The sequence below is a fragment of the Ochlerotatus camptorhynchus genome, unplaced genomic scaffold, assembly GCF_037179485.1.
Source record: "Ochlerotatus camptorhynchus isolate MF236.1 unplaced genomic scaffold, CSIRO-AGI_Acam_v1.1 ptg000313l, whole genome shotgun sequence".
In the NCBI taxonomy this organism is placed as follows: Eukaryota; Metazoa; Arthropoda; class Insecta; order Diptera; family Culicidae; genus Ochlerotatus; species Ochlerotatus camptorhynchus.
In genome coordinates this window covers 2,919,618-2,937,668 of record NW_027040801.1, presented here as the reverse complement: position 1 = coordinate 2,937,668, position 18,051 = coordinate 2,919,618, and the positions used below count along the sequence as shown (strand labels likewise).

At 39.1% G+C, this 18,051-nt stretch overlaps 2 protein-coding genes across 2 annotated transcripts in view; one reads left to right on the top strand and one right to left on the bottom strand.

Moving 5' to 3' along the window:
* The window catches only part of LOC135707500 (GATA zinc finger domain-containing protein 1), a 259,888-nt gene that overhangs the window by 220,117 nt on the left and 21,720 nt on the right, over positions 1 to 18,051 (bottom strand). The gene's annotated exons all lie outside the window — the stretch shown is intronic.
* The window catches only part of Dlic (dynein light intermediate chain), a 40,323-nt gene continuing 28,408 nt past the window's right edge, over positions 6,137 to 18,051 (top strand). The window contains exon 1 of the mRNA XM_065229335.1: positions 6,137 to 6,951. Coding sequence (XP_065085407.1) covers positions 6,860 to 6,951 — 92 coding nt within the window. The 5' untranslated portion in view covers positions 6,137 to 6,859. The remainder of the gene's footprint in view (positions 6,952 to 18,051) is intronic.

Genomic DNA, 18,051 nt, shown 5'->3' with positions numbered 1-18,051 from the left:
AAATCTTGATTTAAAAATCGAGATGAAAGAGTGTGGGTTCGAAAAAAATATCGCTGTGCTCAGAAAACGAAGCTCTTTCAGATGATGTATAAAAACGATACATTTTTCAAAATTAAAGAACCCAATTGTTTTACTGAATCTCAGCAAAATAAATTGCAGAACTACTCGGCTGTTGGAATCTCGGCGAAACATTTTAAGTGTGTAGAAATATTTTATCTAGATAAAAATAATTTGTCCGAAATAGATCAGACACGAACCAACTCAGAAATTATGTACGCGTGTTCGTGGCTAGGATAAATATTTTCCGCGAATACGGCGGCAGATGTCAGTTTGTGCTTTGATCAGATATTTCTTTGTAATTTGTATGATCATTCATGTCGGTTTGTCGGTGATATAGCCGTTAGACAAGATTCTGGAGCTTAACAATATTTTGAGACTTTTAGACGGGAGTAGATTTTCTTCGGGATTTTCGGGATAAATCACTGTGAAGAACTTTTAAGGGATTTTTTTTCTGAAAGTTATATAGGTATTTTACGACGCTTTTCAGAATGAATTCAAGAGGCAGTTCAGAGAAAATTTTCAACGTAGTTTTTGGAAGAACATTTAACACCGTCCCACAAGGGGTAAGTCACTCAGCACATTGTGCCGGAATTATATTCTACACAGCTTGGGCACATCCATCGGCACATTGTCGACATACCTTCGGCACAATCTCGTAGGCATTAGATTGTTGTAAATAAAATGGGAGCACTGCTGGACAACTGTCATTGAAGTTGTTCAGAACATTACGTGCTGTTTGACTGTATGTTCAGGAACATTTTCTAATTGAATATACCAGAGGAACTCAGACCAGCAGCTCACTTATAGATCTAAATACGAAATGTAGGTTCTAGAGTGGACTCAAGAGAATTTTTTTTTTGTTTTTCTTTATTAAAGAGATTTTTAGCCATAGGCTAGTTCATCTCTTAACTCAAGAGGAAGAGGCAGTTAATCAGACCTCATTAATACCCTTAATTCAAATAATGCTGCAACTCACACAAAACAAACTTAAGAAGTCTATTCATTACCCTCTATAGTCGGTCTCCAACAATACTCCCCACCGGTTCCAACTCTTTCCAGCCAAAAGGCTAGGTTTCTGGTCTGCCTTTGAGGGCATTATAAAACACTAAAACACAGGACATTTATTACCCTATGGATCACAAAACACCAAAATATCGCACATTCGCCACTTCCCGCGTCATCATCAATCCGATTTATCCTTGCGATTTCAAACCAAAACATTCAAGGTGTCAGAAATACCGGGTTGCCGGGATGGATATTTTACAAATAATCGCAGCTTGATCTATGACCGGCACAATCAGCATACTTGCGGCACACTGACAAAAAAGATGACCCAAAATTGGTGTGCGGAGTGACCTACCCCTTGCCGTCCCATTAGTATGAGTATGAAATGTTTGCTTACATGTATAGAAATCCCCTTATACCTTTTGGCAAACTTCCATTGCTGATTATTCATAAAATGTATAAGTCAACTAATAAGCAGACGCTTTGCAAAAAGTTAATGAAGATCATGTGTTAAATGAAACGTATAACGTGTATGTGTTCTTATAGGACGTATGTGGTTTGTCCTATGGAATGTATAAGGCAGATGTTTTGTCAAAAATGTATAAGAGAAAAACATTAATAAAATAATTAATTTTCGTTTCGTGTAGGCTCGTGTTGATTAACTCTGATGTCGACATCAAATCGGACGAATATTCTTGATCGTTATTAAATCCGAGGATAATACCATAATACCGGTTGGAGCTCGCGTACTATTCATTTGACTCATAAATTTCATGTGTGCTTCTGAGTGGATTTTGTATATGTGTGGTCACATAAAAATTATGTGGAATTTCCAATCTGCAATCAACTCTGCACCCTGTGCCAAAACAAAGCACGGCACACTTTTCGGCACGATAGGGCACACTTTGACTAGTAGGACACAAACGAGTGTTGACATTTTGCCAATAGTTGCTCAGGTTGACTACTCGGTTGAATGCTTTGTTTACTCAAAAGTGAAGCTACTGAGAGTATTTGTTGTCATATATAAAACTGGTAAAACAACGATTCAATCAAGAATTTGAGAACGACACACCGGTTGCGAGGATCGCTCCAAAAAAATCTGCAAGTATTCTCTGAACTGTGAATCTCTTTAAATGTAGCAAAACTCAGTCCGTCTCATCCGATTCACCGCAAAAATCCCAGCGGCTCGTGATTGACTTCCATCAAGTTCATCCACACCATGGTGTGGTCGAGAAGGTCTTGTCAATACGGCAGTCAAGACGGCTGAAACTGGAGGTAGCTCCAGCGACCGACGGTTGGTCAAAAGCTACCTATGGTGCAAACTAGTTGGATCCCGTGATCATGAAAATCAAAACCAAACCTGGAGATAATGAACATCAGTTTATACACGTTCGCAGTATTGATCGAGATATAGATAAATACTATAGATTCCATAGATAAGCGGAGGAAAAGTATAATGTAGCCAAACGAACAGCCTTCCATTCATTTTAGGTTAAAAAAATGTTTTATTGAATTATGGAATAATAAGCTATTATAGTAATATTTTGTTTGTGTAAGCAACAATAAAAGACTGTGAAGTTTGTGTTTGACACATAATACCTGCCAATTTTGCTACACGAGTGTCGCAATAAGCGATTTTGTCATTTATCTCACCCACTCTTCGCTCTTCACTCTTCGCGAAGAGGCGATTGGAAAATCGCTCATTGTGACTCTGCCAAAGCTAAATTTGCAGGTTTTATGCGTCAAACACAAACATTACAATCTTTTCCTGTTACTTACACATACAAAATATCATCATATTATCTTATTATTCTATAATTTAATAAAACAGTTTTTTAGCCAAAATGAATGGAAGGCACCCTGCTGTCAGTTAGTGTTAGTGTTTTTTTTGTAACTAGCGTAAGTGTGTCTGCGATTTGCATTGAGTTTCGGAGATTGTAAGTAATCTGAAGGATGCCTCGCTGGATACGCCCAAGACTGGACGGGCAGTAGCTGGTGACCGTGAACGGTTCCTAGGGAAAGCACTAGATGTGACCCTCCTCCCAGATGACCATGGCAATACAGGAAGTATTGGTATTGGAAGGTAATTGCTATTAGATATTTTGCAAACAGTGACAGATAGCGGACATGAAGAACCAGTGGAGGTGCCGGGCAAAGGTGTTTATCCTAGACAAATGGTAAGTTACAAATTCGCTGTTGTCGTTGTCGTAGGCGCCGTCGTAGTCGCTGTCGTAATCGCCGTCGTAGTCGTAGGCAGTACCGTTAGTATATTTAAAATTAACCACCAACCGCTGAAAATATGAACTATCGCGTATTTCTGTTGTTCATTACATGCCAAGTAAAATTCGACAACGTAATTTCATTTGAATAGCTTGTTCAACCAGGTCTTAAACAATCGTCACGTCGGTCATAGCTTGTTATGATTACCTGAACCATGCGTAAAGAGAAAATCGAAACATTTAACGTCGCGTGAAAATGGATCTTAATGAAGGCCTCTTTCAGAGCTTTTAGTTTAAGGATTTCAAAGATCGTCGGTTGCAGTGGCTTGCTTACTGAGCAGAAAAACGCGGTCCCAGATCCTTTCATATTAAAAATGTATGGTTAGTTTTTGCTTATTGAGCAGAAGACCGTAGGTTCAATCCCAAGCTCATTTGCGTTATATGATTGTTAGGACATCAATTCAGCTTATCGTTTACCAAAACGAACCCTGCTGCAAACCCAACCCTATTACCAACAATCAATACGAAACTAACGATTTTAAATTGGCTCACCACTTTAGTAGCCTATTGGTCCCAAGCAAACGATTAACGTACCCTATTCTAGTTGAAATTCTATTACTACACTATGTTTGTTTTGATTCGCTATGAAAGTTTGACAGATAACATCAGGGGTGTGTGGATTCATGCAGAACATGCAGGGGTGAGTGAAATAGCTTGGGACTGCTTGGGACCGTTGTTCTGGTACTGAGTGAGCCAAAAATAATAATGATTTTCTTCGGGACCCAGTGGTCTTAGAGTTACCTCTATGGTACAAGTATTATTAAGCATGAAGTAGAATAAAATCGTCAAGAAGTCGTTTCTTCAATAGGCAATTGTTTGTTGGGTATAGCTCGGGTCCCGACTCAAGTGAAGTGATATAAAAGAATATGTGAAATAAACCGATCAGAAGTAGTTTGACTGAGGACGAAACCAGATTTATTTTTATATTACAATCATCGGCTTAATACTGAAATTATATTAAAGGAAAGCTGAATGCTTGCCTTGATCCATCTGATAAATTGAAAATGTAAACATAATAAAAAAAAGTCATAACTCTCGGGGTTGCCAATCTCATGGAATATTGACACATTGATAGGCACACTTTGATTGAAACCACGTTCGGCATAACACTGGCTACAGCTTTTTTGCACTGCTCAATCACTCGGCACGGATTAAGGTGTGCAGAGTTGAATACCCCTTGCACGAATCGAAATTCATTTATTTTTTCATGTGTTTCACATATACATTTTTGCCAAAACATCAGTCTTATACATTCCATAAGACAAACCACATAGGTCCTATAAGAATGTATAAAAGGTATGTGTGACCGCTTATACATTTCATTTGACACATGATCTTCATTAACTTTTTGCAAGGCATCTGTTTATTATTTTTTTTTTCCTTTATTTAACGTCGGTCTCTGTTCCGCAATCTAGTGCCAATCACCGACGGACATCGATTGCCATCCATTGACGACAATCGAATGTGCAGGAAGGCAGCTTCCACACCTGCGTATGATATCGCACCCATTCACAACACGTATGGGCCGGGACCAACGGCTTTACTTCCCTTCCGAAGGAAGACGTGACCAGAGATTTTTATGCCTCAGAAAAATCCCACCGACCTCGGCTGGGATTGAACCCAGACCCATTGGAGTGTTAGAAAGCAGTCACGCTTACCACTACACCACCGGCGCCGGCAAACTCTGTTTATTAGTTGACATATATTTTATCGAGCATTTTATGAATAATCAGCAATAGAAATTTGCCAAAAGGTATAAGGAGGTTTCTATCCGTGTCGGAATTTCACATGGAAATTCGTTAGTAAAAATGTGTGTATTTTTTTTAGTGTACATGAAGGCAGTACACATTCAAAAAATTTATCACATAGCTATGTGAATTTCACATGGATTTCATTCATTAGATATTATCTAATCAATGAAATCCATGTGAAATTCACATAGCTTTCCTGTGATCACATAGCAGCAAATCCTACCACAAAATCAGATGAATATTATGAGGCCGATGAAATTCATATGAAAAATCACATAAAATTAATGTGATCGCATAAATGTTATGTGAAATTCAGATGTATTCCATTAATTTTGATTACGGATGAAAATCATGTGCGTTTTGAATGGAAGCTACATGAAAACTTTTTTTCAGTGCAGGACACGCTAAAAATCGTTCATCCAAATTCTATTTTGTTGCAACAAACATATGCTTTTGAATTTATTTAAAACAAATATTTATGATGAAAACATGTTTTTAGTTTACTTTGTTTCTGGAATGAACATTTATATTTTTTATTTTAATGAACAAAATTGTATTTGTTGTATTTTAATATCGTTTAAGAATAATTATATCGACAGTGAGCATGCATAAGTGCCTATACGCGATGATCGATTCTCTTCGTCGATTTTCTCTTTTGTTAATATTTCGCTAGATTTAACGTTTCTCGGTGCGTTTGCTGTTGCTTTTGATAGCCAATACAAACTGTTACTACTCTGCATTGAACAAATTCTAGAAAATTGTTTCGCTTAGCTGTAGCAATGGAAAGAGAAAATCGATGAAGAGAATCGATCATCGCGTATTCGCCCTTATGCATGCTCACTGTCGATATATAATAATATATATTCATTTTTCTTAATCTTTTCCGTGCATCTGCAGCCCTAAAACTTTTGCGTGGACCCCCCGAATTTAGTACCGAAAGTTGAACATCACTAAACTGACACTCCTGCACTGGACGCCATCTTACGTTTTTAGTACAAACTGACAACTTGTGACGTGCTTGGCCCGAAAAAAAATATAAAGAAGAAAATCGCGACGACGTCGAAAGGTGTGTGAAAAAAAACCTCCTCTACCACTGGTGAGAGACGAAAAAAGAACAGTAGTGAAACGGGTCGGTTCGTGAAAAATGTTTTAATCCGACGAGCTGGAATCGCTTTCGTTCCTCCGCGTACTGGCAATCCCGTTGGAGCACCGTGTGTCCGCTCCAGCGCGTATCGGTTTCGGGCAGTAGTTCGTTCCTCCGGAAGTGTTGGGTTTGGGGCTGCTTCCAAGTCTTTTCTTTTTTTTTTTGGAGAGTGCAGTGAAAACGCGAAGAAAAACCGCTCCTCAGCCTCCACCTTTCCACTTTCGTCTCGCGTGCCCACGTCCCCTCGTCGAGTGTGTGTGCATCATCCATCTCCGATCGTCGTCGTCGTCGGACACGGGCGGCAGGACGGACGGGGCTTTTTGGGAGTCTTTCTCGCGGTGGTGGAACACAGTGTGTGAAACGCGAATAAAGCAGTGAAAAAGCAAGGAGAAGAAAAAAAAAGTGAGCAGAGTCCCACTGTGTGTGGTGCGTCAGCAGCGATTCTTCGCTGCCTTTTCCTCCCGCTTGTGTTGGCCTGTTTCGGTGTGGGCTTCTTTTTCTTCCTGTCTTCCCCCCGCGGATACAATATTGCATTTCGGAAGTTTGGAATCTCCACGAACGGATCCTAGGCGGCAGGACTGCTGCTCGTTGGTGTAAAAAGAATTTTCGCCCGAAATACAATGGACATCATCACGTCGACGACGTCGCAAGTCAATGGAATAACCACAACGACGCCCCGAAAGAAGGATATCGATCCGAAAGAGAACCTCTGGTAAGTGGAGATGACGAATCAACAACCTGCAGCAGTTGTATGGGGAATGATGGGGGTGGAAATCTAAATTGCATTCTGCGAGACAGATGAAAATTGTGCACCATATGTCATTTGCAGCAAGGAAGAGGTGCAATGGTCATTGTTGCCAAGTTTATGATGATGATGAAACCAAAACATTCCATCGTCGTCGTCGTAGCCGGATGGTAAATCTGATATTCGTCGAAGGTGGCAACTCGGCCACCGAATGCAACCTGAATAGGAAAGACAAGAAGTACACTGCTTCACTTTTGCATAATTAATTCCCACCCATGCCATTTTTGCTATTGCCAAGCTGCATACCAGGCAGCCGAGCACCAGCACCCCACATATCGGTACATATCCAAAAGAGATTCGCGATCACAATTTAATTCAATTTCTCTCTCTCTCTCTCTTTCGTTGGCATTCCATCTATCTTCTATTCGATGTGATGGAATCGAAGAAGAGAAGGTGAAAATCGTGAAAAGATAATTATTTTTTTGTTTTTGGGGAAAACTTAAACTAGCTTTGTCTAAATATTCCTTTGCTAGTTTGATTGCTCTTGACAGAGTGACACACTCTCACAACGAAGCCCCGTGCGCGTAATCAATATGCCTGTGATGAATCATAGCTTGTTCGCGATAAATTTGCTCGACCAGGCAACCCCCTCTGTCGCTTCGTGTTTTATCACCTTGTACTGTTGCCTTGTATGAGAGAGCAGCAGAAGGCAGAACAGCTGCTTTGTTGACCGATGCAAGTGCAGTATGTGCGTACGTATGTACGCACCCCTACGACTTGTCCTCCACTTGCACCAATAAGCAAGTTTAATCGGTCCACTAGTAGGCAAACTGGTATTCGTGAGGAAGCGCTTGTTATTTACAGCGATCGTCATCGGTTACAGTTTTGTTTACATTCTTTTGACCGGCGTTGTTTGATGAGATGGGCTAGCTGTGTCAAATTTTATCTTGATGGGTATAAGGCATCTATATTGAATAAGAAGAGAGGAATTTGAGGTTGATCAGGGAAGTTTTTAGAAAGATTTCACGGGGAACTTAAAGGGGAGTTCAGCAGAACTTAATAACTTAGAACCCTGGAAAATTTGTAGCTAATATTTTGGATTTGAAACTGGTTTCCGCAAAAGTGCGGAATCGCTAAGAAAAGTGCGCTTTAACGTTATATGCTTCTTCTTTATAATTCCTTTATTTAACGTCGGTTTCTGTTCCTCAATCTAGTGCCAATCAATCACCGACGGACATCGATTGCCATCCATTGACGGCAATCGAATGTGCAGGGAGGCTTCTTCCACACCTGCGTAGTATATCGCACCCATCGATACACATGGGATCAAGGGCTTTACTTCCCTTCCGAAGGAAGACGCGTGATCACACGGCCAATGAGAACGACCCAAATTTGAGTTTAGTTTACTCATAAATCCACTAGTCCAGGTTTGTCCAGGAAAAAAATCCCGAATATGAGAAAAGTTAAGATTGGATTCACTCAGTCTATTAGTACTAATTTTCCTTTTTCGGAAGATTTTTTAGGCTTTCCACTGTAAAACATGAGACAAATTTACTCATCGCTGAGTTCGTGCAGGTTTAGCTATTAAAGGTAAACTAAACTCAAATGTGGGTCGTTTACATTGGCCGTGTAGAGATTTTTATGCCTCAGAAAAATCCCGCCGACCTTGGCAGGGATTGAACTCAGACCCATTGGAGTGATAAAGCAGTCACGCTTACCACTACACCACCGGCGGCGGCTGACGTTGTATCGCCTTGGTGTCCTCTGCGTACTTAATCCTTATTAACTAACATTCAGATGTGGATGGTGAAATTGCCGTTAAATCGGTTCGCTGTTTTTCGTTGTTGGTTTCTGAAGCAATTTTTAGCCGCTGGGTGACAGTCAGACGCTGTTTGAGTCGCTCTTCCATGGTGGACTGACGCTCGGGTTGGTTGGACATTCCCTCAGATCGAGATAATTTGTTTGCATCGTATTCGTGACACTAACAACTCAAGAATACGAAGAAACCTGGAATTGAATCCATGATCTGCTGCTCAGTAAGCAAAAACGGTCGCTACCAAGTCACCAAGCTCCTTAGTTCACAAGAAAACAAGCACTATAAACAAAAATCGATGCAGCCCTCTCATCTCAATTTGAAGAGGCCTGGCAGAGTGTCGACTACTTGGAAAATCAGGGAATTTAATTCAAATTCAGAGATAATTTCTTTATAACAGAAACTTATTATTGAGTATGACTGACTTCGCTAGTTTAAAACAACTCGGTCTAGTTTGAGGATGGTTTTTCGTTTCAAATTTTAAATAAAGTTGCGAACTTGGTGTTGTGATTTTGAGCCTATTATAAATTCAGCTCCCATTGAGTTGAACTGAGATAAAATTCAATTTCCGTAGACGCTAGAACGCTGTTAGTTGTTGCAAAATTTAAGCTGCTAATGGGTATGTGCGTCTCTTAATAGATGTTACACCACCTAATTGCGTATGACAAAATTTAACCTTCGAGTAGATAGGTGCGTCTAGTCGAACCAGTTGTGTCCAACAAAAACCAATCCCTTGAGCGCATTGGAACGTCTTTCAGTAAATGCAAGAATGGTAACGACAGACTTAAGCTGTGTTTAGACCAGGAAATTCATTGATCAACACAGTTGAATTCAATTGCAGAGTTGAGCCTGTGTCGAATGAGTTGATCAAGTCAGTTGAATGGCATAGTTTCAACTGAGTTGATCAATTGAATTGCCTTGTCTAAACTCAGCTTTAAGAGAAGATGATGATTTTTTCTGAATACTTCTAGTTTTTTTTTACTAGTTCGTTTGTTTACTAGGCTCAGTCTTGTGTGACACTTTGCGGAGCCAATAATCAGTAATGTTTGATTTACATTTTAAACAGCAGTAGTTCTAGGTTAGTGTTGGGTACCAATTACTCGTAGCGGGCTCGAGGTTAATGGGTAGCAATTTCGATTGGAAAGAGCTAGGTAGGAAACTGGTTTCTGGAGCCTCCTTCAAATACTAATCTCGGACGGTTGACCAAATCCTGGCTGGGCAGGGGCAAGTAGCACAGAAACAGGAAGATAATAAGACTGGGACACAATGGCTGGAAATTGTTTGGAGGGAATGAAACTCTAGCATCAGACAAACAAAGGAATTCGTAGATCGCCTGCATGTATGGAAGATCACGGGTTCCCAATACATCTCTTACTTCACGGAAGGGTTGTCTACCTCGGGCCACTAGCGTATCCAACAGTCGTGCTCTGGAGGCGTCATTACCCGACCAATACCAAACTGCGTGATCGATGTCATCATAACCGGTTCTGCACCTACATATATTGCTGTCAACTAGGTTTATTCTGTAGAGATGTGCGTATAGCAAGTAGTGGTTGGACATAAGTCTTGACATCACGCGAATGAATCCCCGACTTACATCCAGACCTTTGAACCACGCTCTCGAAGAAACATTTGCAGTAATAAAATGTAACCACCGCGCAAGAGAATTACTTGTCCAATTGTTTTGCCAACTTAGAAGAGAACTCTGACGTACTAATGGGGAAAATTCTTCTATCATAAATCTCGCCTTGTTGTGCGCCCACCTTTGCGAGAGAGTCTGTCTTCTCATTGCCTGGGATTGAGCAATGTGAGGGGACCCATACAAAGGTAATCCTATATGATCTTTCGACTAGCAAACTCATCTGCTCCCTTACCTTTGAAAGGAAATAAGATGAGTGCCTACCTTGTTTCATCGACTGAATAGCCTCAATCGAACTGAGACTATCCGAGAAGATGAAGTATTGGTCTATGGGCATGTAGGAAATCATCCCCAATGCGAAGTTGATTGCTGCTAACTCAGCAACATAAACGGAACAAGGTCCCTGAAGTTTCCGAAAGGCGGTTGAGTATTCATTGAAGACGCCGAAGCCAGTGGATCCACCAATGCGTGATCCATCAGTGAAAAATCTTCTATTGCAATTGACTTGTTGGTACTTTTCAGCAAAAATACGGGGCATTAAGATACGTCGAAGTTGATCAGGAACTCCTTTAATAGCCTGTTTCATGGGGAGATCATAGTCAATGGGGGAACTGTAGTTAGTAAAGCATACACAGGGTCGACAATCGTTGTTGTTATTCACATCGTCGTGATTTTGCGCTGTTAAATTTGATGATTTTTTATCACTCTTCGTTCTTCGTTTTCCCGTTCTGTACGCTTGCAAAATTTTACCGATTGTTAGTGGAAAGAAAAGTTTGTTGCAATAATCGTTTATTTGGAGCATATTCCGTGCTATGAAAACAGTGAAAAAGTTATCTAATCGGACATTTTATAGTGTTTACTGTTGTGTTATTGTCGATATCAGACGCTCTGCAGAATCCAACTCCTCCTTGCGTATTAGAGCATCTCCATCGCTGTTTCTAAATTAGAGTTGGAAACTGAGTCAGCATGACATCCGCCTGTGACCAATGCACTAAACCAGTAAAAGGCGATGAAGAATCCGTCTCCTGCATGGCTTTTTGCGACAGGATGATTCACCTGAAATGCGTCGACACAAAGTTGAACAAGGCTTTTCTGAATATCTGAACTTTTTTTTTGGATGTGCAACGAGTGCGCGAAGCTGATGAAATGTGCCCGGTTCAAAACTGCTGTTTTGTCGTTTGGTAGTGCGATTAATTCTATCACCGAGAAACAGGAAATCGCACACGCTGAGCTTAGGAAGGAAATGACTAAGCAAGGACAGCAGATCGCTCAGCTGTCGAAACGAATCGCATTGACCACTCCAACACACTTGAGTTCCGGCGATCTTATGCGTCAACCGCCATTAAACCGGCGCCACGATGAAGGCTCGCTCACCAGCAAACCACTTGTCCTCGGGCCCTGAGGGATGTGGATAACTCAGATCTGACAACACGGTGTAGGGTACATGACCAAAAAACATGCTCGATATCATGATAACCACTGCCACACGCACATAAATTGCTACCTGAGAGCCCAATTCGATAGAAGTGCGAGTCTAACGAACGGTGATTGGGCATAAGCCTTGACATAACGCCTATAAAGTCGCGGTTCATGTCCAACCCTTTGAACCATGGTTTATTCGACACCTGTGGGAGAATAGAATGTAACCAACTTCCCAAATCACCATCATTCCATTTTTGTTGCCAACTGATGAGGACTTGCTGACGAGTAATGGAGAAAAATTCGTTGAAGGCAATTTGTCGCTCAAAAATATCGCCTTCCATAGCGATACGAGTCCGCTTTCTCACTACCCGGAATTGAGCAATGAGATGGGACCTTATTTCAAGTTCGCAACCTTAGATTTCAAAGTTCGGCGTTTCAAATATTTTTGCTAGTTTTGGAACTTGAAAACTTCTCACGTTCCGTAATCTCTCCATGCCTGGAATATTTAATTTAAATAAAACATCCTGAACCATGAAGATTTTTCTAAATCCAATCATATAATTTTCTAATCATGAAATCTTTAAAAATCTAAGTCTCAGGATTACAACTTTTTCCCCAAACTTTGAATCTTGACCTTTTTTGTATCCAATTGTGGAAAAATTGAATTCTTTTACAATTTCCCTAATAATACGCTTGAAAATCTTCTGCAGAACACTCTTTGAATTCACTCTCCATGCTCCTCTCATATTATTTATAATTCTAGCAATTCCCTAAAAAATACTCCTGAAAAAAATCACTTGAAGTTCTCCTCAGGATGCACTTTAAGCTGACAAAAAGTAAATTGGTACACCCCTCGCGCACCGCTAGCGCGCCTCTAGTGTTGGGAAGCGAAAATCTTTGACAGTGGTTTGTTTATACTTCTATAGAAAACAACTGGTGCAAGTTTGATCAAAGTAGTCGATCGCGTTCAGAAATAACGTCAAATGGAACTCGAAAGAAGAAGAAAATATTGTGCAAAAACACCTGGAAAATCCGGTTCCAAGCCGGCAAAAGTGCTGAAGATGCCGAAAACAATAGTTTGTCAGAGTGCCAGAATTAAGGAAAAAGAAGAAGATTTATTTCATGTTCGTAACTACCTTTATGAAAGATTAGAGACTTCATTGCAGTCCCATTAACTTCACAACAATTGTAGGAGCTTTGGAGAAGTTCTGATGAATGAAAGGAAATGCTGAGAATTTCAGTGAAGCTCCATAAACAAACTGCGGGAACATAAGGGAAGTTAACATGCTGAAAATATGGGAAACTAACTGGAAGCTTTAAGAACCTCAAAGCAGTTCTTTTAGTATCCGAAAATTTTCAGAAAGTTTTATCAAGTTCCTAGAGAACTTCACAGGTGTCAAGCGAACCTGAAAAATATAGAAAACTTGAGGGGTATTGTGCAATTGTTTAAGAAGGTCTAAGCACCTTAGAAAAACTAGATCTAGAGATCTTTGGGGAATTTTAGAACTTAAGAGCAGTTAACGTAACTTTAGTCCAGACTTTTGGAACAGTTTAAAGATGCATAATCGTAAATTTAGATAAATTCAGGTTAGTTCCATGATGTGCTGGAAAAAAAATCGACAACCCTTAAGATGTTCCGAAAATTTCCGGCAAGTACAGAGACCTTCAGAGAATTTATGAAAACTTCAGACATATTTCAGGAACTTCACAGAAGTTCAGAGAATTTTAGGGAAATTTAAAGGTGTTTACGGGAATGCTCTTTTTTGCCGATCAGAACCGAGATCTTCAATAGAATTGAGAGATGTAGAGAAGCTTCGAGTACATCAAGAATGATCAAAGAATCAAAGGGCAGTTCAAATAATTTCAAGGAAATTGTAAAAACCGTTAAGAAGTCTCGAGAAACTCAGAGAATTTCCGGAAACTTCAGCAAAGCTCCGAGAGAATTTCGTGATAAAAGTTATATTAACATCCGAAAAACGTGGGAGTATTTTGAGAGTAGATTTCAAGAACTTAAAAAATGCAAACATTTAGCTAAGTTGATAAGAGAACATCAACAAAGTTCCATTAATTAAAGAAAAATGTGAGATCTTCTAGCAAGCAGCGATATCTTCAAGAAATTTCAGAGAACTTCACATTAATTTAGATACTTTTAGATAGTTTCATGATATTCAGCGAACTTCCGAGTACTTCGAGGACGATCAGATAGCTTCAGAATAATCCCATTAACTTAAGAAAATTTGCAGCGACTTACAAGGAGTTCCGTGGAATTATGGGGTATTCCAAGAATTCTATGATTGATCCAAAAACGTCAGAGCGGCGCCGGTGGTGTAGTGGTTAGCGTGATTATCTCTCACCCCAGCAGGCTTGGGTTCAATCCCAGTCGGCGCCGCTGGGATGTTCTGAGGCATAAAATCTCTGATCACGTCTAAAGGACGAAGTAAAGTAAAAGTAAAAGCCGTCGGTCCCCGGTTCATGAGTTGATGGCTCGATAGGTAGGTAGAGTAGGATCCAGGTGTGGGAGCTGCCTCCCTGGCGTCGGTAGAATTGGTGCTCAACACGGAAAACAAATCAAGGAGAAAAAAAAAGTTCAGGTAAAATTAGTGAGCGTTTATGATGGTTATAATACTTAATGAAAATTGTCGAAACTTCAAGGCAAATCAATTAATTTCAGTAAAGTTGCGGGTTCTTAAAAAATACTGATAAATTCAGGGCAGACTAGAGAACTTTAAAGAAATTCAGTAATCATTTAGGCAGTTTCAATAACACGACAGACGCTACACTATTGAAGAAGTTTTAAATTAGTGTCGATAATCAGAAAAATCTTGAGAACTTCAGTGAAAATCATAGAACTATATTAATTATTTCGTTCTAATTCCATGAAAATTGCAGAAAAACAAAAGTTCCAGAAATTTAGAACACCTTCGAAAACTTTACAGAAGGACAGAGGTCTTCAGAAACATTTCAAGAACTTGTTAGAAATCTATAGAGCTAAAGAGGAGATCCGTGAACTTTTTTATGAACATTATCAAAATTCGGGAGCATAAAAAAATTGGAGAAATCTCAGGGTGAGGCCAGTTCCATTAGATTCAGAAAATTAGTGGGAAATTTAAAGCAGTTCCCAGATTTTCAGATAACTTCAGAGACGTTAAAAGTTAATTGAGGTCTTCGCAAAAGTTCAAAAGTTCACTGAAGTTTACACATTTTTAGGACCGTTCAATTAAATTCAGCGCAGTACAACAAGCTGCATGAGAACTGCAAAAACTTCAGAAAAGTTTTGAGAATTTCAGAAAAGAATACAGAACTTCAGAGCAGTTCCGTTAACATTAGAGAAGTCACATACATTTTAAAGAAGTTTAGAGTACTTCAGCGATTTGTTAAACCATTAGAAAGAGATCCATGATCGTTAGCAAAATTGAGGAAACTTTAGGAATTCCTATAAAGTTCAAGGAAGTTTGGGAAGGCAGTTTCATTAACTTCAGGAAAAATTTGGGAACTTTCAAGTAGTTCTGAAGACCTCAGAGTAGTCGGAGATTTCCATTGAAATATTCCTCAAAATTTCGATGAAGCTATCCTCCGTTTTTTTTTCCTCGGAATTACCTTGAAATTCTCAACAATATGAACCCTATTTTCTTTTGAATCTCACTCCTACCCTTGGAATTCTACTCACATTGAAAGTCTCCTAACAAATTCCTTAGATTTCTTCTCATAATTTGTTTGGCAAATTCTCCAGAATTTATTAAACGAATTTTTTTGAAGATGTCCTGGAGTTATTCTAAGATTTAATTGTAATCCTCCTTTTAGTATTTAAAAAAAAATCCAAGGGCTTATGCTCCGGATTCGTTGTAACCACAAACTTTATGAAATTATCTTCAGAATGCCCTTGGAATTTTCCTCTGAAGTTCACAGGAGTTGTGCCCCTCAGAAATTCCTAAGAGTTTGCATTAAAAGTTACTTTTAATTCAATTCAGGATTTCTTGAAATTCTACTCAAAACTATCAGGCTTCACATGAAATCTAAAATTCATCAGAACTACCTTGAAAGCAGAAAGCATTTGATGTTTTTTTGAAAGATTTTATCCCCAGAACTCCCTTGGGAGCCTGTAAAACTGTGCATGGAATTTGACTCCAGATTCTTGAAAACTTCTTGAAGCATTATAGCTTTTGTGTGCCATCATAACGACTACTTTTCTTCTCTTAGGTCACTTTTTAGTCACTATTTTAACAACTATAAGTCACTATTTGTTCACTTATTTCTTCAACATGGTCACTAAAATTACTATTTTTGACAACAGTGATCGCTACCAGCCCTGATACATTGTTATTTTTTTTTTCAAATGGTATAAACTCCCTTAGCTCAGTCGGTAAAGGTGCTGCTACAAAGCAAATCTATGCTGGAGGAAGCTGGGTTCGATTTCCGTTCGGTCTATTTTTATTGTACAGTCATTGAAAGCTCTCAATTGAAATGTGGAAGCGCTTCAAAAACACTAAGTTGAGAGCAATCTGTCTATATCTCAGTGGCGTCGCGTAACCTCACTTTTTACCTGTTCAACAACTTTGAAAACGGTATTTAGGGTCATGTTTACATTCAAAACAGTTTCAAAAGGCATAGGATCTTCTAGTTTCACTGATTTGTATCCATTGAAACCAATATTGTTTTGTTTGTTTACGTTTGAGAGTTGTTGAACAGGTAGATTGAGGTTAGGGCGACGCCACTGCTATATCTATCTATCTATCTTTATAAATAAAAATGAATTTCTGTCTGTCTGTCGGTCTGACCCTTATAGACTTGGAAACTACTAAAAAGATCGGCGTAAAAATTTGTAAGCAGGGGTTTTTGGACAGCGAAAGGTTCTTATGATGGTTCGAGACCCCTCCGTCCTCTGTAAAGGGGGGCTTCCATACAAATGAAACAGAAGTTTCTGCATAACTCGAGAACTAATCAAGCAAATGGAACCAAATTTGACATGTTGAGGTCATAGAGGGTAGCTCCTTAGATAAGAGGGGGGGGGGGGCTACGTACAATATAGCATGCTTTTTTAAATTGGTGCATAAATTCAAGCTAATATTGAATCCCGAGTAAGGCCGGGCACACTCAGCTAGTATGATATAAGCAATAAGCTTGAAATACCATGTAGTAGTAATACAAATGGTGAAGGTTTGATTGCTAAATTGAAAAAGTTTAATTTTCCACTTTATATTATGAAATTAGTTCAAAATTATTTAACTGACAGAACTCTGCAGGTAAATTATCAAAATTCCAAATCTAATAGCAGGAGTTCCTCAGAGTAGCATTCTTGGGCCTATATTGTATAACATTTTCACTTCGGACCTCCCTGATTTGCCTCAGGGTTGCCACAAATCTTTGTTCGCTGATGACACAGGCATTTCCGCTAAAGGAAGAAGTCTTCGTGTTATTTGCAGCAGACTGCAGAAAAGTTTAGATATTTTCTCTTCTTATTTACAAAAATGGAAGATTTCTCCCAACGCTTCCAAAACTCAACTTATAATATTTCCACATAAGCCCAGAGCTTCCTTTTTGAAACCTAGTAGTAGTCACATAGTCACTATAAACGGAGTTCAAATTTCCTGATCAAACCAAGTGAAATATCTTGGATTAATACTTGACCAAAAATTAACTTTTAAAGATCACATTGAAGGCATTCAAGCTAAATGTAATAAATATATTAAATGTGTGTATCCTCTTATAAACAGGAAATCCAAACTTTGCCTGACGAATAAACTTCTAATATTTAAACAAGTTTTTAGACCGGCCATGCTTTACGCTGTGCCAATATGGTCTAGTTGTTGCACGACCAGGAAAAAAGCACTTCAAAGGATTCAGAACAAAGTTCTGAAGATGTTTTTGAAGTTGCCTCCCTGGTACAATACTACCGAAGTACGTAGAATTTCGAATGTTGAGACTGTAGAACAAATGTCCAACAAAATAATTAATAATTTCAGGCAAAAATCGTTGCAATCCTCAAATGCAACCATTAATTCCCTTTATACTTAGATAAGATTTAGTTTTAGTTTTTAGTTTTAAGATTTCAATTGTTATACTGACATGCAGGTTTAAAAAAACCTGTTTAAAATACTGAATTGCCAAGGCAGGAACAATGTAAAAACACTTAGATATATATCATAACAATTAAGGCTGGTAAGTTACTGTAGTAACTGGGGCACCTAGGTTAAAA